General features: G+C 38.9%; 1 protein-coding gene across 3 annotated transcripts in view; it reads right to left on the bottom strand.

Annotated features, from left to right (window-relative positions):
• Positions 1–114: 114 nt before the first annotated feature.
• The window catches only part of SLC44A3 (solute carrier family 44 member 3), a 44114-nt gene continuing 17932 nt past the window's right edge, over positions 115–26296 (bottom strand). For 2 of the 3 annotated variants that reach the window (XM_082766485.1, XM_082766487.1), the window contains 6 exons: positions 25833–25998; positions 19793–19949; positions 17169–17252; positions 7737–7874; positions 6992–7228; positions 115–5171 (listed from right to left, as the gene is read on the bottom strand). In XM_082766485.1, coding sequence (XP_082622611.1) covers positions 5055–5171; positions 6992–7228; positions 7737–7874; positions 17169–17252; positions 19793–19949; positions 25833–25998 — 899 coding nt within the window. In that variant the 3' untranslated portion in view covers positions 115–5054. The remainder of the gene's footprint in view (positions 5172–6991; positions 7229–7736; positions 7875–17168; positions 17253–19792; positions 19950–25832; positions 25999–26296) is intronic. The other variant, XM_082766486.1, reaches the window with a different exon arrangement.

Genomic DNA, 26296 nt, shown 5'->3' with positions numbered 1-26296 from the left:
TGTTATCCTACCATTATTAAAGAATAGATGGCAAAAATTACTCCCAAATCACCATCACCCTTGCCTCTGTTAAGGGCAATGTAAAACTGCTGTCTGTTGCAGTTAAGTTCTTCATTTTCCATGGGATTTAGTCTAACAACCTTGTAAAAATCTCTTGTGAGTGAGTGACAGTGACTTAACAGGAAAGGAATGTAGCTCCTTTACAGCAGAGTTCAGTTCCCCTCTACGTTACTGTGAGATTAAAACCAAAGATCCTTAGATGTTCGCTAAATCCCTGCTCTTCTTTCAAGGCAAATGAGGAACTGCAGATACTTAACACTAACTCTACTTCAGCCTATAACCTTCCTTCATACCATTATTTTGAGAAATTAAAAGACACTTGCTTTAAAAGGTGAAATGAGATATCCAGATCTTCATTTCCGCTGGTCTGCAGTCTGAATTCTTTAGAAATAAAGCTCTGATAATAGTAACTAAATTGAAAACGTTTTTGTCCTTGCCATAAAATACAGATAGGCTGTACTAATTTACCTGGGCTCCTTGCAACGGGAGAAAAAAGAAGCTTCTATCAAGGGCAGGGGGAATTTCACTAGTCATAAATTCTGTGAATAATAGAAGGTATTTTAACATGTAAGTTTGAGACTTGTATGAGATTCTTCCCTCAAGACAAAATTTTGTGCTTTGCTCCATTAAGTTTATTTTCAGGTGTGGTGACTTTACTTCCAACTGACTTATTTGATGAGTAAGCGTTAAGCTTATTTATTTCATATAATTTAAATTAGGAAGGACCTCTGGAGGTCATTGGTCCAAGCCCTGCATGTAGGGCAAGAGAATTACCAAGATGTCTGTTCAGACCTGCTTTTCCTGACCTATACTGTACTTCCCCCCTTCAAGACAATAGCATTTAACAATTTAGAACTAGGTTATTAAATGCTGAAAAGCAGTGCTATAATTGACAACAAAAGCTTTGCTATTTTCATAGTTTGGGTGAAGTTAGGATCTCTTTTGAAAGCCTGACCCATGCCTTCCTGCTATTTCTGATGCCCCAAATGATGTGTTAAACCACTTGCACATATTTATTATGTATGTACTTGAAAGGAGGCCCAAAACAATATGCAAATTGTTCTCAGCACACCTGTTCCTTTCATGCACAGAGGTACACAATGGAATCATAACTAAATTGAGTTTGAAGAAGACACCAAGCAAGACTAGATACAAAACTTCCCTGCTTAAAACAGAAAAACTGTAATATGTAGCTATTTTCCAGTATGCAGAAACACCGTCTAATAGTCCCCATCTCTCTCTTTTTTTTTTTTTTTTTTTAAAGGGAAGTAATTTCAGAAGTACCTTCCATTCCTCAGAATCCAGTCTTCTGTAGGTGCAGGAAATAGCATCAGTCAGTCTAGAAGGGTCCATGTGCTGTTGGGCTGCCTTATGGGGCAGACATTGCAAACACCAGAAGTGACTTGGACAAGTACCAGTACACGCAGTAGTACTAACTACACTCTCATGAGCTCTGCCTGCCTTCCTACACCCACCCCTGCACCTACTCCAGCCTGGTTTACAGTTGCCTGACTAGGTATCCTGCAGGGGAGGACAGCAGTAACGAGCGCTAAATAGCATCAGCTTCCCTATGGGTGCTTTATGCTTTTTACTCAGGTGAAGATTCTTGCAACATTTGGAGACTGTTGACATAATTACTAGAAAAATGTATATGATTAGGAAGTCTTGTGTTGCACCTGAAAGCTATAAAGCTATGCTTTCTGTACAAAATATAGTTAAAAGGTAAACATTCTGAACTGTTCTGTAAAATTATACCTGACTGAAAACATTCTGTTATCACAGTTGTAACTTCTGGACTACAGGCAGTACAGCACTGCTTAAATGAAACACACTCAAGTACAGTTTAACTGTGATTTTCAATAATTTCCTTCTTTGAAATACACACCGAACTTGCTAGTAAGCATCTAAAAGTCCTTTCTCCATGCAGTAACTGCACTGAAGGCAATGATACTGAATCATAATTGCAATGAACATAACCACAGAATTATTGAGACTGAAAGGTACCCCTGGAAGTTATCTAGAGAGTGTCCAGCGTAAGGACTGTCTGAAAATGGAGATACATTTCTTGAAATGTCCCCTCCTTTCTTCCACCACTCAGTTGAGTTCTGAGTCAAGGGCCAAAACATGCAGTGTGAGTATCAAATACAAATTGGGGAAAAAATAATGCACAGTAACTGATTTTTCTAACTTCCAAGGCAATCTACTATGCTTTGTAAATTGTGAAACATCATTTTTACATTGTGCAGACGCTATAATTTGCAAACAATCTTACCGAGACCTGTGGAAGAAGAAAGAATTTTTCCCTCTGTAAGTACTATATCTGCACACTTTCTCAATATTAAAGTGCTATTGCTTATTCAGTGTAATTTTCAGTTGCCACAGCATCCACAAACACAAGCACCAGAAGTACCCAAGTGTATAGTTTAAAATAATGATGAGGTAGTGAGTCACAGCCAAGCAGATCAGCAACCTCACCTGCCAGACAGAAAGCAATTAATCTTTCTTTTTCTTTCCCATCATCCATCCCTTATCCTTCCACTTCTTGAAGTGGCTCATATTAAAGTAGACAGGTTATTTAAACGAGGAATAAGCAGCCACTATTTCTTAGCATCCACGGGCAAATAACTAGTCTCCTTTCAGCAGCAGATCAGATAACAGTATTCAGATGAAAATAGATTTGGCATTCTGACCATCAATGAGCTTTACTATTCTGTACATGTATGTCACTTCCAAGCTGTGACTAATCAGAGGTTTAGCAGTATATTCTACGGGCCTTATTCGTTACAGCAGTTTCAGTCACTTAACTTGCAGTAATGTCTTGCTTCCTGATGTGCAGCATACTGAAATTCCTACCTAGTTGGAGTCATCTTCCCACCTCAAACCTCTCTTCAAAGAGAGAAAGAATAAAATCATGTTGCACTAAATAAAATCTAAAACTAACCCCATACCCAGAACAAGGTGGACCGTGAAAGTGTTTTATAAACAGTCCAAGTATGAAGTTTAAACAGACCTCAAATCTGCTCACAAGAAAACAGTTTTTCTTCTTAAACTGCATCTAAACTTACCTTCTTTCCCTCTTCTGATTTAAAGCCCTGTCAGTCACCTCTACATTCCTCCATGATACTGTGTATTTCATATCCATGTTTCAACTAACACTTATTCATAAATTATTATTTATGTTATCCTTTTATCTCATTTCTGTTCAGCCACCACTTCTTTGTCAAGCTTTAAATCCAGCTACAATTTGTATTTGCTTTGTCTTTTCAATTGCAAAGAAAAGGTAGTTGTTTATTTACACTCACAAAAAAAGCCATTCCTCATCTGCCCTTTGAAGAGGAGCCAATGGATGGTTTATGACACTGACTTGTGAAGCCCATTCCCAATAGAGTCTAATTACAACAATGACAGGTACCTCATAACTATTAATTATCTTGACTACAGAGAGTTTCCATCAATGAGCTCAGTGCCATTCCTTAATTGGATGCACTGTCTGTTCAGATATACTGAATAAATCAGGAAACAACTGGAGTGCTCCTCTGCAAATGTTTCTACATTTTCTGATCCAGGCACAACCAGCCCAGAGAAGCATGATAAGAAAAAAAAAACAAACAAACACATGTTGAATGACATGCTACAAAGGTAAAAAGGACAGCTCTGTGGTCTTGTAAACTCAGTATTTTTAGCTAAAGGACATAGAAATTTATGAGGAATTTGTTTATTAACAACTTTCATAGACTATCATAACAATTCTATTAATAAAAATAAGATATGCTGACATGAAACACATTATTCATACAAATAGATGGTCATTTTACCAGTGCAACAGATTTAACAGAGATTTACAGACCTAATAGTTACTTTGTCCTGGGTTATTGGTAACCTGTACTTTTTTTCTGCAACTGTTTTTGCTATTGCTGGTTTGCCTTCATACTTCCTGGTGTACTTCACATTCAAGTCTACAAACAGAGAAAAAAGGAATCAAGCAATGTGTAACACTGCTCCTGTTACTGCATTTATATGCCTGAAAAAGTAAACTGGGAAAATAATTACGGTTCTTTTGTGTCTTATATCTGCAGTCATCTCTTAGGGACCAGAAACCCCCCAGTTTCTGTGCTTGCCAAAAAATTACTGAAGAATACATTAACAGACACACACACACAGTGAAAAGAACAAGTATTATACACTGAAGCAGTGCCCTCTAGCCCACCTGCCTACAGCAGAACGCCCACAAACAGTGGAGAGTACCCTCGAGCCTGGGACTTCTTCAAAGTAGACAAGAAAAATCACCACAGTCTCTGTGCCCCCGTAACAAGTAGCTAGGACGCAAGATGCTAGTAGTAACGTGGAGCAGGAGCTGGTGCCAGAGTAGCTGCTGCATCTTTCTCCAGCAGCCCTGGCTTAGCGCCCTGGCGCTGGGGTAAAATCGCCCCAGATTCTCAGCTGGTGGGGCAGTTCCTCAGCTCGGGCAGTGTGCAGACCTCAGATGGCAGCTGGTGAGCTTTCACTCTCGGGACATTCCCGTGCTTGGGTGTGGGAGAACACTCCCTTCTAGCGTCTCAGCTTTTTTACCCCAGCATAAACCAGAGGCAATAAATACTTAATTACTGTAGAGGACATGCCAGGGTGGGGGTGGGGGGAGAAGAAAGGGTAGGCATCTAAGCTCTAACTTTACAGTTCTGGAAAGAGTTCACAAAATCAAGCAGCCTGCTGCTGTTCTGACTTTCCTACAGCAGGCATGTGAAGGACTATCCAAAGAGGATTGCTCTCCCATCACCTTGCAATTGTCTGATTTTTCTCATCCTCTGCTGGGCACACTGGGGAACGGGAAGGAGGATGAGTGTAAGTATTTCATCCTTCCATTTTGTACCAGCAGAGGGGTTCCTGAGGACTGAAAGCAATGAAGGGAAATGTTTGTCGCTGTGAAACATCAGAAGACACAACAGTCTACATCTTTTCTTCAGGACATAAAGGCAAACAGCAGCTGGCAGACAAGTTCACAGCCCATATTCCCTCCTCACCATAGGTTGGAGCTCTGTCCCATCTTCGTTGTCACGTCTCATGGTTCTGTGTTTATGCCCTTCTGTTAAGTTGTTACTCTGATTCACAAACATCTACAAACAAAAAGCAGGGTGAGATCATTTGGGAATGCGAACCATTATGTAAACAAAATAAAATAAAATAACAGCCTTGTAAAGGAAGACAGTTAACCTGGGGCTATGAAACTAGCTGGTCCCTAGCTGGATGACACTGAGTGATACTGGGAGGCACTCTGCAGGGTGATGAAAGAAGCTGAATAGGATGAAACAAGAATCCCTCATACTTTCTCTACTGCAGCAATGAGAGCTCTGGCTGTCTGAAATCACTCACCCAGCTCTCCGTCTATTGCCACATATCATCCTGAGGGCCACAGAGCCTCCCTTCCACCCCCAGATGTTTATCACCCAACTGTAACACAGATGCCACACATAAATGCCTTCATGTGTTGGGAAACTCCAAGCCCTTCTCTATGTGATGAAACATACTCTTGGTCGTGCAATGAGGAGGAGTCTGGATGTGCTGCCCCCAGTTTTTCCATACAAGGTTATACTGCCTGCCCTGCTTGCAAGACTCGCCCCTGCGGGAAGTCCTCTTCACCCCAGACCCCAGGGAATGGCTAACTACAAAGAATTAAGAGTTAATCCAGAGTTAAAGAAAAACTACCACAAAGTTTGGAAGTGGAAAAAGGAAAGCCTCTATTTGTTTCATTAAGGAGAATTGGCTTAAGAAGTATTCTAGCATTTGGCAAAACAGAGGAAGAAGAACAGAGGTCAAGGCTTCAGAGTTTTCCATTAAGTAACATATTCCTATTCAGGACATGTGCTTAAGTACTGTTCTGAATCAAGGCCAAAGAATAACCATCTGCTTTCTTCTGTAAAAAGGGTTAAGCCTATTTTTAGGCTGCCTTTTTATTGTTTTTGTTTTCAACAAAATTCTAAGAACATTACAGGAAATCTAATAGCAGCATAAAAACAAACAAACAAACAAAACCAAAACCAACCAACCAAACCAAAGCAAACAAAACCAAACCAAACCAACCAAACAAACAAAAAACAGTTCTTCTGACACTGCCCTGAAGAAATCCTTCCAGAAGATTCACATCATCTGAGCTAGTCTGTCCGGCTGCTAAGACTTTCGTTGTTGCATGGTTTATGAAAAAATGGACAGGACAGGCAAAAATAGTATGAAAGGAAAAAAAGCTTCCACATTTCCAATATTCATATGAAAGGGATGGCGTGTATACATTCAAATGCTCCAGATGCAGCTGTTAACTAAAGCTCTCCATCATTATTAGCTATGCAATGATTCTCCATGGGAAGCTTGCAGTTCAATACAGTAATTATCAGGGTAGAGACAGAACAGTCAGTCCAGAGACAGAAGGATTTAATCAAGAAACATAGGACAGTATTTTGGCAAAAGAATCTATATATGTATGAAGGAAAGCAACTCAAGTTTGAATTGAGTTTGTTCAAAACTACAGCATCCACAAGATGTATATGAATACCTGACCTGCTACAAGCTCCTTGTTCTTTATTTTTGTTCCTTGCTGTACAGAAAGTCAAAATGGACATAAACATCTAATCTTAGGGCATACTGTGGATAGTACTGCAGCGAGCTCAGCTATTTATTTATATATTTACTAAACCTTAAGAAGTCAGCCATTGCCTATAGGTAGCAGATCACAGCTAGCACACAGGGGCCAGAGGGAGGAGTTCATTTATTTCCATTTTTAAACTCACCTTTTTAATTTGCATCCCTGAGCCCATCCTGTTCTAAGGGCTTGGAAAAGAAATCAGATGGATTAAGAGTTCAGATTAATAGGTCATGGGGAAAGAGGGAATCCCAAAAAGCTCAGAACGGCTCAGACAACTTTGCTGTTATCAGTGGGGCTTACCAACAGTTCCTGATCTACGAAGTACGGCTTCTCTGCAGATCCATCATTTGTTTCCATATCAACAGCAAAGCAAAGGAACATGGCATCCAGCGTCACTTCAAACACAGACAGGAAGCTGTGGGACATCAGGTAGGCAAAAAATCCAACCAGCAACAGAGGAACTACCCAAGCTTGCAGCTCCTGATGGTAGTTAAATGCCATCAATCCTCCAAAAACAGTAAAACATACAACAAACACCTGTAAAGGGCACCGAGAGACAAATGCAGCCTTATTAATAATCACATGATTTGTTTCTTTGTTTTCCTGAGAAACATAAAAAAACAAACAAACAAAAAAAAACCACCAAAATCCTCAGGCAAATTACAGCTAGTATTTTAAAAGAACATCTCATCTGAGAGATGGCTATGCAGTTTTTGGAAAATAGTTGCCACATTCTGTATTCAATTCAGTGTGCAAATTTTGTATGGCAGCGGCAATCTACTATATATTTACCAAAGACTGTGCATCAGAAACCGCAAGAGTGGCACCAAGGACACTACTTTAACACAAATAAGTAACTCAGTAAAAGCTATGAAAAGGATTAAGTTCCTTAAAATTATCCTCTCTACCAAACTCATTTTACAGCATTAACAACACCGAGTTTAACAAGAATATTACCTTATTTGAGCTTAAAGCCTTATTTACTTTTGGTACAAGAAACAGAATCATACCCTGATTATTCACCTCAGCCTTTTCCTACTCTTACCTTTCCTAGAAATATGATAAAATCTCCACAACAACTAATGGATGCAAATTCAGCAGAACTCTTCGCCAAAATACGGACAGCATCCTTTGCTGATGTACAAAAACTTGTTCCATTTATGGCAGTAGTTGTGTATACATGCTGAAATGAGAGAAGACAACAATGCAATGTGAGATGAAAGACCCTTTTAATCTAGATTTTACTTCTACAAAAATGAAAAGCTTTAAACATGATTTGGAAATGCTGACTTTGTGAATAAAAAAAAAAGTTATTTTGCATAAAATGACAACTTTATTTCAAGTGACTAGAGTAACTATGCTTCTACTGTCAAATAGTTTTTTTTTTTTTACATCATTTCCACCATTAGCAAATGCTGTAACAGGGATGAAGTAAGTTTCTAAACCGATCTTTATCCAATTTATTTTAAACCACCAAAATTCTCTACCCTAATTTTTTGTTAATTAATTTAACATAGTTACCACAAAACACTTATCTGAAACATGCTATTTGAACTTACTTATTTTCCTTGTATCTACCTTCCACAACTGCTGGAAACCTATACATGCAGAACAATCAAGCTATGTAGTGATCAAGTAATTTAAAAGTTGATTATTAAAAAGGTTTTATGCACTGCCCTTTTAGACAATTCATATGCTACTGAAATTCAAGCTTATGGCTACAGCCATAAAATAAAACCATCGCATAAAAAATGAAAACAATTATGACAATGATTGTAAAAAAACAGTTAAAGGACTAGACCGGTGAAGAATCTTGTCACTAAAAATAATAATAATAATTTTAACAGACAGTAGGGGCAATCAAAGGTATCAGGAATATTATAAGATTTCCCTTTGTGGAAATTGGCCAATGCATGTGGGATGGCCTTCTTGGACTGGATTATTTTAGCACCTGTTCTGGATAAGTTGACACACCTGTCCCATTTATGGAACTCCTCAATAAGGCTTTGAAACAGCATCCAAAGTATCAGCTAGGAATAACAGCACTCAGGATACCTGAAATATTTGCTGAACTTTGCCAGCAAGTCTTATGAATAGTTTCCCTTTTCTCAAAATATTAGAAGGTGGATTATGTCGCAAGATATTAGTTACATCTGGTACATTCAGAAGAACCGCAGTGTGCAAGGGATTACTGTTTTGAAGGAATTTATATACCCGAACATGTACTGAAGTGCTTAGATTACTTTCTGCTACACGTAGAAGCAGAAAAAAATGATTTGCTAAAAGTGAATTATATTGGCCTACTACAAAACAGTTCCTGTTCAAAAATCTGTTTTTTCTTACAAATCAAAATATAAAACAGCTTCAGATATCTCAAGGCACAGAAAATTATTTCTGCAGAGTCCCGTTTTATCCCAACTTCTGTAATAAACCGTAGTGTAGCAAAGCTATATTGACATTACTGTATCTTAAACTATTGCACAGAAAGAAATTAAACACAAAGATCCTTTGTATCTTCATTTTTAATATTATTTATTTTATATATAGCAAACGACTTATTTCCTCTGATTAGTAAGCAAAACAAAGAGTATAAGCAGTGACATCCTGTAAGCACTGTACTTATATCATACCTAATGCATCTGTAGATGGAAAAAATACAACCAGAAACCATGGATTTATTGCCCACTATGAGGAAAAAATACATAAAAATAAAGATTCCCCTGAACTCTACAGAAACATGTAGACTATTTGCATAAAAATCTGTTTAAACAAGCAAGTTCTCTCCATTCCAAAATAAGAAAAAACGCCTTCAGTACAGCTTTCATTTACACCATCCTGTGCAGTGCTGCCCCGGGGCCTGCAGGCAGCCTGCCCCTTGGCGCATCCATCCCTTGGGCTTCCCAGTCGCCCACACCCCTGAAAGAGAGGCAGCCTCATCCCACCTGCCTCACGAAGCCTGGCTGCTTGGCAAGAAAAGCAGGCAGCCTGCCGACTCGCCCTCCCCAGGGTGGAAGGCGATCAGATCAGCAGGCCCAGGGCAGCCCCGCTGGGCCTCCCCCTGCCCAGGGCACTGCCACCAGGTTCAGGGAGGGCGGCCTCAAATCAGGCTCCCTCTCTGCCTTCTGTCTCTGGCTGTCACTGCATTTTTCAAACACGGATAATACACCTATCTTTATAACATGCTGTGAATTAAGGCTGCTTCATTGTTCCCCTTAACAGACAGGAAACTGAGACACAAAGTGGAAAAATTGGTTTTGTAAGTTTGTTGCTGTCCCTTAAGAACTGAATTCACAGAGCAGATCCTGATCTGGTGAGGTCAGTATACATTTTGCCAATAAATTAAATACAGATTCTGTATTCATTATAAACTGAAAGGAAAAAAAAAGTTCTGTTTTAAAGATTAAAAAGAATGCTGAAAATGCATGTGCATTTGTACAAACACTGTACCAAACCTTAAAATAAACAACCACTTGTTCACATTCTGGAATTAGCCACTTCGGTATCTGAGGAATGTGCCATGAAAAGAATTTCTGATATTTATTAACTAGAACAGTTTTCTTGGAAGAACTGGAGAACAATGCTAGAGACTGAATACTACCTGCATAGGCATTTGTGTTTCTACAAACCAGCTAATAAGAAGTGGAACTTATAACAATTACAACTTCAACAAATACAACCATCAACTAATAACACATAAGCAAGAGACACAGCCAGGTGGTAATCCAACATTACAGAAGAGGCACAGAAATGAATGAACTAGAAGGCTACAAAAGTAGACATTGGCATGGGTGAAGTACGAATGTTACTAGTAAAAGCTGAAGACTGAGTCAAGCGATCTTTGGGGAAAAAATACATTTTCAAACTCAGAGTTGCACAGAAACTAGTTCAAATGATTTCTCATCCTTACCCACCAAAGAATAACTAACACATAAGCTACTCCCAATATTTGCAAATGATTTTGGACTTTGGACTAAGAAGCTTAGCTCTCCCGTTTATTTTCTACTTGCAGGGATTGCAACCCATTCATTTTCAAAGAAAAGATAGTTGTGAAGGATAAGATGGCAGACTGCAGTCACATAAGAGCCTGCTATCATTTAGAAACAGACTATTCAAATGTGTTTTTTTTTTCCTACCAGTTGTATTCTCTTTCCTCATGCACAAAAGCTTTAGTGGAATTGGAAATGTGTGAGAGAAGGGCAGCAGGAATGATCCAAAAGGTATGGAATGTCTTCTGTCTGGGGAACTACTGAGTGCACCAGACTCCACTGTCTGGAAAAGAGATGACTGAAGTAGGATGCGGTAAGAGGGCTACAAAAGCACGAGAAATATGGAGAGTAGGTAGGATTCGATGCTTACTGTTTTTTCTAATGCAAGGACTAGGCAGAGTGGGTAACCATATGAAGCAGCAGGAACCAAATTTGAAAACAGATGACTGCTCTTCTCACTGTATCCTGTAAGTTGTGAGCTCCTGGCCAAAGGATGCTCTCTAGCCGCTAAAAGTTCCTGTGAGCTCAAGGGAGCTCAAGTTCAGGGAAAAGGGATCCACTGAGAGATACTAACCACACAGAAACCACACTCAGCTCAGGATGTTCCTAGGCCTAAAACAGATTCAGAAACAGCACTGGATACAGGGAAACACACACTCTTTATGGCTTTGCAGCTACTCACAGCCACTGTTGGAGATGGGTCACCAACCTAGGCAGAGGTTCTACCTGGCCCAATAAAGCTGTTATATACTTATACTTTGCTTAATGCATCGATGTTTTACAGTGGTAGTCTCTGCTGCAGTGACAAGCAAGTACTAATAGCATTGATAGCATACCACGGATCAGCAAGCATGGGAGACAGAGCGTGAGGAGGTGTCTCTATCCTTGCACCATCGAGTCGGTACTGTGTCACCAATTTTGTGAAGAACACAAGCCTCTTCTGGCTTGGAGCCTGGGAACTAGACACTGGTTTCTCAGTGTCAGGAGGAATAAATAAGGAATGTGATTGTTTACATATTTCCAAATACCACATTATGCAAAAAAGAATTTTAAAGAATACATCCTTCTGTGCTTCACAACACAGAATGTCAAGGGTCTTGGAAAAACTGACCTGCCAGTTTCATGAGAAAGGCACTGTGGCTCAGATCCAGCCCATAAGTTCCCCAACTGTTGAGAATAGTTGCTACTTTGTGTAACAGCTGAATTCAGTCTTCCATTCTAGGACTTGCTTTAATAAAATGAGCTTGGGGAAAGACCGGATTGCCATAGCAACAGAATCCTTTTAAAAAAGAAGCAGGAGACATGCTGGTCTCACATCCCATTTCAGCTTTTTCTGCTCTACTGATATTTTCAGCCTGATCCAACCTGCTTGTTGCTGCCAACTCCCTTGGGGGCTGTCCTGGCTATCTACACCCACTACAGTGCCATGCAGCTCAGCCAGGGCTTTTAAACGTCCTAGCTTGCAAGTGCCACAGCTGCCATAGGATTTTCCTCAGAAAACAAAATCTAGTGGTAGCAAGTGGAAGTGACGTTTCTGTGGCTGCTGTACAGGCCTTTAGTGACCCAGTGGGACAGCTGGATCATGACTCTCAGGTGGTGGGGGGAAATTGGAGCAATGCGGGCATGTGAGGCCCTGCTGAGGAGATGAAGACATGTAAAACTGGAACAGACATTCAGGCACTCCAGTCCCTGGCTATTTCAAGCTATCATGCTACTCAATTTCTTCTATTAAGTGGAAAGCTCCCTCTTTAAACTACTTAGGGCTTTTCCCTCTCCCAGCCCTCGCATTTGGATCTATTCCAGACCATTGTCCCTCTGGTCCTTAGGATCCTTCTTCCAATTTCTAGACAACTCAGGAACTCATGAACAGCCTACAACTACTCATTCTTCTGCTTATCTTGTGTTGGATCTTACCGTTCCCTGCCGTTTCTCTTCCTGATGCACTCAGAGATGGTAAGTCCTGCTCTGACCCTTTATTTGTAAGGGTAGACACACCAGGATATCCCAGTCCCATCTTGTGAGGTAAGATTGTGAGGTTTACTGCCTAAAACCAGCAACCTGAACAAAGGCCATACCTTCCCATACCTTCTCCAGGACTGAATCTGCCACTTCTGCGGCCATCTCAATAACCAACTAATAGCCATTGTCCTGCAAAAGACAAACACACGGAGAACACTCTCGTCCATCACTTCCCCAGTGAGCACACAGCTAATACTGAAACTGTTATTTCTGATTCTTAGGCTAATCACTAATTATAAGAAACTCGACAAAAGCCTCCTGATTTTTTTCCAAGCAGTCCAAAAAGCTCAGCTTTGCATTCCACCTTACATTTGCAACCTGGACTTGCTGGAAAATACCTTGTCCTTTAACTTCCCTTGTTTTCTACTCTGTCACGTACTCCCTCCACAGGTGTCATCCAGCGGGTACAATCAACACAGCTTTCTCCTGGGTTTGTAGTTGGGTGTTCTCTCCTGCAGCACCTCACTGCTAGCACTCTTACTGCAGAGAACCTGCTCTAAGTGCCCATTGCATCATGATTACATTATTACTGGAGTCACTTAACTGTAGCTTCTGCAATATTAGCGTGACAGTGTTTCCATTAGGGAGTTCTTAAATAAAAACAAACTGAACGTGGTCTGGGAGTTGTTCAGAATTGCCCTGCTTAAGAGCACTAAATTAGTGTTCAGTTGTTTCACTGCATCCCATCCCCCTCAATTTTTATTTATTTATTTTTTTAAAAAAGTGGGAGAAGGGAGAGAAGAAAAGCATCAAAGCAAGAACAGGTCATTCTCATTCATCTCTGTGCCCCACATGGTTCACCCTATGAAGCAAGGAAAGACCTGCAATATTTATCTCCCATTACTGCATATTTTAAAAGTTTTTAGAGGGAAAACAAACATATTTAAAACAACATTTCACCAAAGACTGATGTTTTAGCCAGTATTTTCAAGATGATTGAAAGTTTAGCTTCACATCTAGAAGAAACTTGGCCAGTAACATTAAAGGGCAGTATTGGTTTTGGGAAGAAAAAAGAAGTATTTGATGGTGTGAGGCACAATATCTTTGGCAGCGCACAGGAGAATTGTACTTACATTAGCATGCCTGAATTTTGGTTTTATCTACGTCATTTCTCCAGAAGGCATTTAAGCACAGCCTCCTGATAGGCTTCCATCCAAAGTTTAAGAGACAACTAACTACCATGGATATATGACCAACAGACAGACTTGCTTCTGTTTTTTCACACTAGACAGTTGCTGGCTTTCAGTGTCACTGAAGGGTCTCAGTAGGAGCAAACGCAGGCGATCACACCGTGTCATTCACCAGGAATGGCTACCACAGGGCCCGGAAGGCTACGCAGCACGAAGCTGTGCTGAGAAAAACAGAGAAACCACATACACTCAGCAGCTCCAGAAATCCATGTGCTGCACTGTGGAGCGGTTGCCTGCCAACTGGCTGCAGATGAACCCAGTGCAGACACAGAAAAGCAGAATTATCCTGAAATAGATATATTGTTAAAAATGTCATTGCAACAAGGCTGTAAAGAAAAAAAGTGACTGCTTTGATGTATCAAAAGTTAAGATTTTGCCATAACAATTTAAGAGAGCAGGAGACAGATAGACCTTGTAGCTCCCAGACCACATAAAGAAAACAGTATACTCTTTTTACAGAAGAGAAATTTCAATCTCCCAGATTTTACTTGAGATGATTGGATATGTTTATCTGGAACATACTGAAACTATCAGAGCCAGAAGATGAAAAATCTGTGGTAATTCTGACAAGTGTTGGCAAACAGAACTGTCAAGTAAGGATAATGACTTTATATTCACAAAGCACTTTTCATCCAGATAGAACCCAGAGTGCTTTACAATTGTTACTAATGGATTATACACACACATGAATCACTTTGCCCATGACTGAAATGGAACAGCTTAAGGAGTGAACTGTTTAACAGCACATAGCAACACTACACCACAGTTTAGCACAGGATCCAGTTGCATATCCAAAAGAAATTTAGGAAGGCAGAATGTAATTATCCACATTGCAATCTGAACAGGATACTGGTTTACATTATTCCTCCTGCAACGACCGCCACTGGAAATACAGGAACTGTCAGCATCAAGTGCAGCATCTGTCTTGACAGGAAGATGACAGGGTACCTTTTTGGCCCTGTTCAACTTAAATTGCAAGAGAGCTGAACACAATTTAGCTGACCAAGGAGAGAAGGAATCTCTTCAGGAATACACACAACAATCAAAGTTAGTGTTATACCCCTCCTGAAAGACAGCACATCAGCCCATTGGCAACGTAACAGGGCACTTGGTTCACACTGCATGGGAAGAAAGAAGCTCACACACTATCACCAATGTTACTTCCTCCAACACCTATTTATCATCTGCAAGTTTCCCAGAGAGAAAACAAGGTGCTCTGCTTAATCTGATTATACTAGTGAATGAAAGAGCAAGAAAGGATTTAAAATATCTAAGCAATACAACAACAGGTTGAAGAAAATAATGCAGAAGTGATGGGGAAGGTTTTTTAAGTTTCCAGGTAATTATATGATTATTACAATGGTGAATGTAATAGTGGGATAAAAGGCAAAAGCACAGTAAGGAATGTTAATGAGCTTTGGACTGACTTTTGTAACAGCTGTTCCGCATTTCTATAATTTCAACTCATAGAAAAATCAAAATCTAAACTTAAAAATACATTCAAAATGTTAGATACATACGCATATGTAAAAGCAACTTTTTAAAAGTCCCTAAAGTCCAACGCTTGAGTCCATGTTTAACAGCAATGTGAAATTTCAAGGCTGTACCCAACTTTCACTGATCTCAGTGAGCACTCTTAAATTCAACACTTGAGTTAATCAAACTGTATGTTAAGCTTCTTAAAACTAGTTATTTTTTTCCACAAATACTTGCAATCTTAGTCAACACTTTTATTTTTAATAGCCTTGAATATATTCTTTATAGAAAAAAAAACATTAATTGCCCTATGAAATGCCATAATCTGAGAACATTACCCTTTCAGACAGATAAAATTTCTATCAAAATCTTACGGAATGTTCTTGCTTTTGTTCTCTGTCTCCCAAACTGCCCCAGATTTGAAGCTTGTGTAGCACCATCATCTTTGCTAAACTGACGTTCAAACAGACAATTATCTAGCAGCAAACACAATACTAAGATCACTAGGCTAAAAAACACAACTTGTATAGAAATAAATTTGCCTACAATAGATTAGGAAACAGGAAATCTTTTAAGGGAACAAGAGATACAATACAGCCTTCTGAAACAAAAGAAAGTACATTACTGTAATTAATTCTCCTTTTAGCAAACACATACCATACAACAGCTGGAGAAAGTAAACACTGTGATGCTGGCTATCTCTTTGAAAGGCAGGAAGCCAAAGGGAAAGGGTGACTACAAACGGGAAGCCTGGAGTTAAAACGAACTCTAAGATTCCTCGCCGAGTCAGTGACCATAAGAACTAACTAAAAAATTAAGTCTGGAAAATTCATCGGCTAGAACCAGAGATTTTACCGCACAAGTATTTAATCTAAGGTGAACTCAGTGAAAAATGTTCTTTTCATAGTTGTCCAGGATTAAGCTTTATTTATGCAACTACTTTAGAATGAGAAATCTGACCCTTTATCAGCATTGTCTTGTTTACTTCACTGCTGCTCTTAGCAATGAGAACAAAGAAAGCAATAGTTAGAGTTATGAATCAGCAAGAACATCTGATTCCTTGTCACATTAATAATATCACAGCCACCAGAGATAACAAAAGGGGACTGACAAAGAGAAGAATTAACTATTTACAATGATGTACATAGAACTTGGAGAAATATTCATAAATCTGGAGAAAAGGATCAGAAAGGAAAGAGTATCAGAAAACCTGCTGCATGTCATAAGTCATTCATTTCCAATAAAAGCACTTTTGAAACAAAACTGCTAACAAAACAAAGAAGTCCTTCAAATGCAGAGCATTATATCATCTGGCTTTTTGATCATGGATTATATTCCCAGATATTTTGATAATGGAAATCAGCCAAGACTTCAGTTTTCTTTAACAGGGACTTTCAAGTGGAAAATACTGTATCTAGTTTAATGACGCATCTCCAGGTCTGTTTCTCACTTAATTTCTTCCTTCTACCTGGACATTTCAGTTGTCTCTCTGGCACAACTTAACAAGATGTTGTCCTCTTACCTTCAGAAATAGCAAGTGGCCCTCTGAAAGGGTCATCTCAAGCTGTATTAATAAGTTCTCTAAAATTTATACTCGGTTACCTTGCATTTTTGTCAACTCCCTGTTTCTTTGCAACAATCTCTACCTACACTTGAAGAATTTTTTATTTGTTTAGCTAGCCAGCAGGTAGCTTTGACTTGTATGCACTGGATATTGCTTTAGTCATGCTAAATGGAGCTAGCATACACACATGGTTTCTAAACTAGGTGTGCAGATGGTTGAGTGGCGGAGATGACAGAGCGTACCTGGTTAAAGTAACTTAAGCAACCTTCCTGGCACCACAGCCAGCAGGAACAGCATTTCAACAGGCACTTTGCACATGCACTCTCCTGCAATAAAATGAAATGTTTGGTTATTGGACACAGAATTAGACTCAAAACTGCCATTTTAGAAAAGCATGCTTTACAGGTGACCGACTCTTCTAACAGTATTCACTTCGGCAGCACATGCTTCCTTTTGGATTATAGGACTTGTTTTTAATTCAGACCCTACAGTATTAATGACTGATGAGCTGAGCATATTTTTTTTCTTCCTGTAGATGGAAGATACTTCTCCAGGAAAGAAAATAAATGCTGTAAGCAGCTTTGTGAGCTAACAGCTGCACGGAGAACAAAACAGGCAGGCAAGTCAGTAACCCTTACAGTACTATGCAGTGTTTAGGGAGTAGAGTTTGTTGTTTGTTTGTTTTTTACTTTTTGTTTTAAACTTCTTTTGTCATTTATCAAAAAACTTTCACGGTTCTGAAATGAGCAGTATCCTAATGGTCAAAAATTAAAAAATGGGCAGGACTTATGTGTTTGTGTTGATCCAGAGCATACAATCACTTTCCAAGACATGAGGAAAATACTTTTTTTCTAGAACAGACCGCAGACCACTGATCTCTATTAATTTCATACTAAAAACAGAGAAGGAAACTCAGTGTTTGTTCTACCCCCCACAGCCCCACCAAGAGCTCAGAACTCTTCATCACCAAAGATTTTATCAAACAAGACAAGAAAAAGATATCTTGGTAACCCTGGTAGCCTTCCAATTTTAAATGCTTGTTTTTCTCAGCAAAAGGAATTTCAGTTCAGTGATATTTGAGTCTTTTTAACCTTATTTTTCCAGAGGCTTTTCTTTTGTTTTGGAAAGCAGAGATCTTCCAGTTACTGTATGAAATACTCAGGTCCCACAGCTACCATGGAGTTATGTTGAAACCACGGGCCTCCCAACTTTTTTCCCCCAAGTTCTTGAAAATATTCCATGAATAATTCCTTTACAATGGTGAGTGTACATACAAACTCCTGACAGAAGAGAAATACTTTAATCCCACCATGCTTTGCTGGAGAGATGATTTTACTACAACTGTGTTAATCTCATTAAGCACTGTTTATTCAAAACAGAGTAAGGGACTTCAAGCAGAATAGCAGAAAGGAGATTGCAGTTGAAGACCGCTGTGTAGGAAACACCAGTGAATTTACCTGCAAAGCTTGCAAACCCCTGACTTCTCCTCTTCTCAGAAAACAGGAGCTTATTTTGCAAAGGTGACAAATCTGGGTGAGCTCTACAAGAATGCAGCACCTCTTCTCCCTCTTTAGTACTTCTCCTGCCCTCTACTGAGAGAGCTTTGATGGAAAGGGGCCACAGCCCCTCCCTCCTGCCATGGGAAGGAGCAAAGTTACTTTGTGGGGCATCCTTTTGTGGACTGAGCACTTCATAGCCTCTTTAGGAGCAGTTATGGCAATGGGACATGTCACATCCTAGCTAGATGCTTGGCAGCTGGACCAAAAGGAGTTTAAAGCATGCTACTATTGAAAAAAAAAAAAAAGTAATATTTCTTTCTGAGGTATTTCTACAAGTATTCAGATTACAAACAAGCATGCCCAACAAGTCCACTGATTCTGCTTCCTCTAGATTCAGGCAATACTCTGTCTTCTTTCTAGCACAACACAACCCACCTACCACCTTTAAACAAAATTCTTAATTGACCCAAATCACCATGTTTTATAACCATCATATGCTTTCATATGAAAGCGATGGTAACCCAGTCACTTCTACATCTCTTGAGCATTGTATTACGAAGGGCTTTTTTATCTGAGCATTCTCAAAGTATACCCACATACATCTCGGAGGTACTAGGGATGCTCAAAACTATACCGTCAAAACTATATATAACACGCTTCACGGTCGAGGCATTTGTTCTGGAGTAAAAGAGATGAATTCTAAGACCTACATTTAAAAACTTTGTCTAAATCTACCTCTGAAGTCAGAGCTGTACAGTCACGAGAGCTCACTCTCTCCTTGCCGAAGTGCCAGAGCTAACCACACTGGTATGTTGTCAGCAGAAGGTAAGAGATGCAGAGATGCATGAAAGACAGAAAGAATGCAAGCAACAACCACAACAGCCTAGCCGTATTTTTATATACCTTAATAGATGTGGTTTGGCTCCTGTATAAATCTCTGGAATAGTTCTTATTTCACATATTCTTTCCATAAACACATATCATAAAACATGTGAAATCTTTTCTGTAAAAGGTATTTTTTACTAAACAATATAATTTTTACTTTATTTTTTTTAATCTATGATGTGAAAATTCTAAATAAAGCCTTCTGCCAAATCTGTATTTTTCCTTTATCTGCCATAAAAACATTTACAAACAAAAACTAAATAAAGGTGGTTTTTATGTTAGCATTTTCTCCTCATATAAATATCTGAGTTGAGAGAAAAAAATGGAAGCACTTGAAAAAGGCCTTCTTCATGAAGAAAATGGGATAAAATAAAAATTCACATTATGTCATCCATTTTAAACAAAGTATATTCTTCACAATATTTTTCTCGAACCTCACCATTTAACTACTACTTTTATGTGTTACAGAATTATATACTTACCTTTTGTTTTAGGATATTAAAAAGGTGCAAGACAACAATCCTTGGTATTCTCAGTATAGTAATTAAAAATGAGCCTTTTACAACAGTTCCTAGATGATAGCAGAAAATAATTGAAATGGAAGACAGGACTGGGTGACGTGGTGGGCTATTTTTGTTTCTAGAAAGAAAAATAACATTTTAAAATGTTTTGGAAACTGTTATTTAAGGAGATATGCATAGTATCAATTTAGTATTTGGAGATTTAAGCATTTAAGCTGGTATACCCTTTCACACTTAAAACTACTCCAATTTTCCTTCTGACTTCATCTGAATGTTCACCTTAGTCCAAAGCAAAGTAGCCAAGTTTACAACTTTTATTAGATTTGTTTAATTCTTAAGCAATGACTATTTTGATATATTCAGTAATGGAAAAAATATCTAGAAAAAAATTCTATGGAAAAGAACAGAAGTGAACAACATCTGAGAATACTTCCTCAAACATCTCCCTCCCATTTCTGTCGCTTTTATCCTCTCAGTCTTTTATTTGACTGTCTTTTCTGCAAGATTTTAGTCTGAAGGAATGAATTCACTATTTCTGCTTTAGTGATAAAGCTAACAACAGAACAAATATAACAAGATCTCTTGTGCAAAACTGAGATTTAGTTACTGTTGCAACTTGACTGAATTTTGTTTTAAATTTTGTTCAGATAATTAATGCTTTTTATTTCTCACTGAACAGGTTTTGTTTTAAAATGGAAGAACACACAAGAAAGGAATTTCCAGTTGTATGTTTAACATTATAATTTGGCCTAAAAATCTTGTAATTCCTCTGCAATCTGTGTCGTTCTGGGGAAATAATGTATTTCCCAAATTTCAAATGGAAAGACAAAAAGTTAACCTCATACGACTGGCCTAAGAATCCCAAATACAGGTTTTATTTCCTTGCTTCCTTTATAGAGTTCAGTTTAATGTCAATCATTTACAGAGAATAGTATGACACAGCTCTCAAGAATTTATATGAAATCCAGGAAACAAATTTAAAGCCATTCCCCAACCCCTCTTCAAACACTGTAAGAAAAAAAAAATCAATCAGATTAACACTATAAATACCTAAAAAAATATTTTGGAGGGTTCAAAAAGAAACAACAACAACAAAAAAACCACCAATGATTAAGAGTCACAAACTATCCATCTATAATGCAACTATATGCAATAGGCCCAACCCTGAAAAAGTTACTCAAGCAACAGAAACAGTGGGTAAGTAAAGATCAGACTTCATAAATACGATGTCCTATTTTCATAAGTGATTCCTTCAAAACATCTGTTACCTTGAAAAATTAATAGTTTGCAGAAGAAGGTAAAAAATAAAAAGGAAGTGATAAGAGAGAGTGACTGGTTGGGGCTAAATATCTACAAATACATTTTTGTTTTATAAATATTTTTTAATTAAGTCTTCATATACACTGCTTTACGATGTGTATCACAGTTCTGCAATAATCCTGAAGGTATCACTGCAGTTCATTCAAAACACTAACTGCAGTTATATTTAAGTATGTGAATATACCACATTATTTTAAATAGGAAATTCCAGCAATGCAATTGCTGCATTTATTATTTTTGGTCTCAAAACTAGAGGAACTGCTTGGGGATACTGAAATTTTATAATAAGTCTTTTTTTTTTTTTTTTTTTTTTTTTCCAAGTTATCAGGTTTCCATGTTGGAAACACATACATCTCAATATAGAGAAGTTACTCTATTCAGATAGCACTAGTGTTGCCTTTTCCCTTTTACACTGTCCTACACATAACAGCCTCAGTCAAATCTCAGAATATAAAAATTAAGTTTCTGCAAGTTAAAAGGCAACCAAGGCTGTGAAATAAAAAAGGATAAAGTTTACTTGATAATTTACTTGCTACCACGGAGAAGAATAAAGAACGGTTTTCCTACTTTTAACAGGTCTGATTAATGAGCAAAAATCTCAGAATTTGAAGTTTAGATAAATTCCTACACATTTGGAAGCTCTTCCACGTCTTCTTTTCCTAGCATTGGAATTCTCACAAGAACAGAGTCTGACAAAGTTTCTTGCTTTGCTTCCAAACAGATTGGAAAAAGAACAAACTTTTTCCTTATAATTCTGGCTCAGGGAAGGAAACATAGGGCAATAGCTAGCCAAATACAACAACAGGTTATACTTGTGACTAATCAAGTTCAAGACTGGCTCAATTATCCATCTACACCCAAGTACCCTCAAGGATGAAGTTTCATCCCACTTTTTACATTATGCCTGCAATCCTGAAACAACTTTAGTAGAAGCATGCAGTCAGCCACATGCATAAGGTTTTGTGGAAAGTTTGTATTGTTCAGTGAATCTGTGCATGCAGACTCATGGCATGGATGCAGTGCCCCAACATATGCAAGGTATCAGGGGAAAACAGGAAGATTCCTGATAGGACTGGTTACAGGACTGATTAGGGCCACAGCTTGATTTTCCTCTTCAGTATTCCCATGTTATGTCACCAAGGGATTGCTTGATTCATACAGAACACTATCATTCCAAAATCCTGTGAATCGTCCTCAATACTACATCATCTTTTAATCACTTTATTTTTTCAAGTGCTGCCAACTGTCTATTTTCTTATGAGCTCTGTGATATTTGATACCTTTCTTAACACTAAGTTCCTTGGATCACACAAGCATCTCATCTTTAATTTTAAAACCACTTTTTTTGTGTGATGAAAAAATGCCACCTAGACTCACTTGCGTATTTAAAAGAAAAAACAAACAAACAAACAAAAACACTTCTCCTTTTCAGAACTGTGCTTATAGTTTTCTTAATCCTGCCTCACCTTTTTCAAAGAGTGCCTAAATAGAGATTTACTGTAAAATACTTCAGAAGTATTAACGAACGAATCATATATTCTCCAGGTAAATATGAATTCCAGCTTTTAAAGAAGTACTAAGAATTTCAAGATTTGTAACAGAAGAGACATTATCAGGCTAACAGAAAGCTCTCAGAGTGTACTTCAAATTGCCCTTTTAGCCGGTCTCAGCATCACAGGGACAGGTTTGACTACATGCATGCTGATAACCCTTTTCATGAGGTAGGTCAGTAGGGTAAAGGATGCTCATAAATGCTACAGATCTCTTGGAAAAGGGAAGAGGAGTCCTTTACAAATTTAGTCCTAGCTCATGTCTCAATGACTTTGGTGCAAATCTCGATTGTAAATCCATAAAGCTTTGTTTACTGGGAGATGTATTTCACCTCTTACTGAGTCTCGTACTGGAAGTTCGTGGTGCTGAGCATCTTAGAGTCAGGTGGAAAACTCCAGTCCTGCAAATACTTCCTGATCATCAACACTCTGCAGTGACATACATACAAGATTTAGTTATTGGATAAGCTCAAACATGGACAGGACTGCGATCCCTGTGACACAGGTCGAGTTAGCATACCACCCTCCTTTAACTGCAGGGAAAGGAAAAAGCTCATCTAATCAAAAAGGCAAATACATGAATAACCCCTAAGCACACCAAAGTGAAAATAAACCCTCATGTAGGACAGCAATAATAACAAAGAATATATATATATATATTTAGACTGAGCCTTCTTCACAAGTCATAAAAAGTAACCATTCAATCTATTTTATTGAATTAATACATTATTTCACAAATTCATGTTTCATCTAAAACCAAAGAAGGCAAAATTAGTTTGTGGTGGTGGTACTACAGGTCAAACGTACACTACCTGTAACGCTGACCCAGCTAAAAGATCCACCCTGCCCTCCCTGCTCAGAAACCTGGCATGGCTGCCGGTCGCACAGCACATGGCTGCATGTGCTGTGGAAGGAGATTTCCGCACGGAAAGGCCATGCCATTTCCTCGGAGCACTCAGAAGCCAAGAAGAAAGCATCTCTGCGAGGTATCATAAACAAACTCTTGTGACATGCCTTTGTGATGCTGCCCCAGGGAATACATTAAAAACACATAGCAGGCAAGCCCTGAATTTCTGGAACAGCTTGAGATAACCCCTGCCCTCAGCAGTGCGACTGCTCTTGTAGCTCACCATCCTCTCCCTGTCCCTTCCCTGCTCTCTGCAGGTCTGTGCTGACAGCCTAAAGACCAGGAAGAGGGGTCACCACCACACCAAACCTGCATTTCCTTTTCCAAGCACAAGTCACTCAAAAACAGTATGTTTAACCTGGCAAGCAAAAGGAGGGCTCAAAAGTAGCAGTACAAAAATGATTTCAATACAAGTGGGTGCAGGAACCTTCTGTCCTCCACAGCCAGTTCCTGCAGCAGTAGAAAATAGCTGGAAAGCGGAAGACCCTGACAGAGCAGCAGAAGTCACCACACAACAGCTTTTACAGCTGCTTCCCTGCTCTGCATGAAGATATGGACAGTGTCTTTACCTTGGGGATTTAGATGGTGTATTGTTCAAATATGCACTGCAGCATGCGAAACAGTAAAAGGCAGCAAAACTTATTTTCTTTCCTGTGCTTTCCCAAGCAAACAACCTAAATGAACACTTAGTGCCTCAGCACTCAGCTGCCAAAGCTAATTCAACTGCTAAAGCTTGAAGAACATAAAATTTGCTTAGGAGAAAAGAGCAGCCAGCTACCAGGGAACCACAGACATGCTAGTTACTTGCACTCAGAGCCTCAATAGGGAAAAAGGAGATGACTTGAACTATGAGCTCCTTCCTTATCAGGTCCTTTCACAGGATGTAAAGTAGCAGTGTCACTCAGCAGGTCTTAACCTTTTGAAAACCAGCATTTTAGGTTTTGTCAGCACCCTTACTAGCACCCATTCTGTGGAATGGCTGTCGGCTGTGTAGCGGATCATAGCACAGAATTCGTAATGTACATGTTAAACAGTGCCCTGCCCTGGCCTTCTGAATGGGATGACTAAACATTGCTTTAAACAAGAATGACCACTGACTGTTACACCTTCCAGCTTTGCTGCTACAGCTGGAGCACTCCTGCATGCAGGCCCTGTACTGATATCTCTGCTGGGCACAGTAGAAACCATTTGGAAACCTTTTGGAAAGAGGCTTTTCTCTGGAACTGAAACATCCAGGGATATGTTCTAAAGAGCATCAACAGAAACCTGCTATCTAGGTGTTGGTGAAGCCCAAAGTCTCCCTTCCCTGGTCCCCAGTCCCAGTTGTCCCAAGCTGCTTTGGCTGAAGCGCTCTGGGCCCTCTCCTGCCACACTTGAGTTTTTCACACATGGAAACCCTCATTGCTGGGAGTGGAGGAACAGAGCAATGAATGGAAGAAAGCTCATGAAATATTTATGAAGAAAAATGCTTTCCAGATACTACTCTTCCCATTGTCAAAAAAAAAAAAAAAAAAAAAAAGCCCAGCAATTGTGGGATTTAAATCTCCCTCACAGTGACAGGGTAGCACCGCACAGGTGCATGAAACCAGTTTAATTTCATCTTAAAATATTTTAAATGTAAAAAGCAGTACAAATCATGATAAGTGGGAATTTTTCCTCCACCTTTACCTTTCAATATAGTATAAAATTCAAGGAATTTTCTTTACATCTCGAAGTTCTTAACAGGCTGTTAAAGCATTCACAGTTAACTGAAAATATCTGCACAGAACAAAAAAAGTGGAGCAGACTAGGCACTTACACAGTCAGAACTGGAAACTCAGAGCAGGGATGAACACTTCGGAAGAGGTCAAATGGCCAATGAATACATAAAATTATGGCAGAGCTATATATTACATCCCTATTTGGAGCTTCCAGTCTCCTGGAAAAGGGTCAAATGCAGCCTTGTGCCCTATGAATGGCAATTTCATCAGAGTCAACAATGTTCTCTTGGCTTGTATCATGGCTCATTTTGGCCCATTAACTCAAGTGGTAGGGGGTGAGTCATATTAAGATCACTCACACTGTAAAATCAAGATCTTGCAACAAGTAACACTATTTTATATTAAACGGGATTCCAAAATACTGGCATAAACTGCAGTTCATTTGAGACTACCTTACCTAGAAAGAGACTGAAAGTAAATGCTAGCAAATCCCCAGAACTATAAGGAGGCAATTCAGCACTTACCTGTTGAAGTAGCAAGTAACCACTGCCCCAGCAATTGTCATTTGCTGACAGGCAAGAATGAATTCACTAGTCCAGATAAGGCCAACAAAATGGTACCATGCCATGTAGCAAATTCCAGACAGAGCTCGGTATTCTACTTGTCCTTCTGAAGTGGTTTTTGCGGTACCTGGGATTGGGATTGTATCACCGTATTAATACAATTCATTAGAGAAGAACAAGCAAGTATGTATGTAACCTTTTTCTTAATACTTGTTCAATGAAATAAAAAACATAAAAAATAAGTTCAAGTAATATTTATTTCTACCCACTCCAACAAAACCAAAAAGCCAAAATTTTGTAATTGAAATAGAATTTTGAAAAGTACAACCTTGCAAAAAGTAAAGTTTGGGTTTTAATTTGGTCTAAAGCACAGCTGCCAATAAAGTCAAGAGGAGAAATACAGATCAGTAAAGATTTCTATGAAA

This window comes from Aythya marila, assembly GCF_965140915.1.
Source record: "Aythya marila genome assembly, chromosome: 8".
Taxonomy (NCBI): Eukaryota; Metazoa; Chordata; class Aves; order Anseriformes; family Anatidae; genus Aythya; species Aythya marila.
This window is presented reverse-complemented; position numbering and strand designations above follow the sequence as displayed.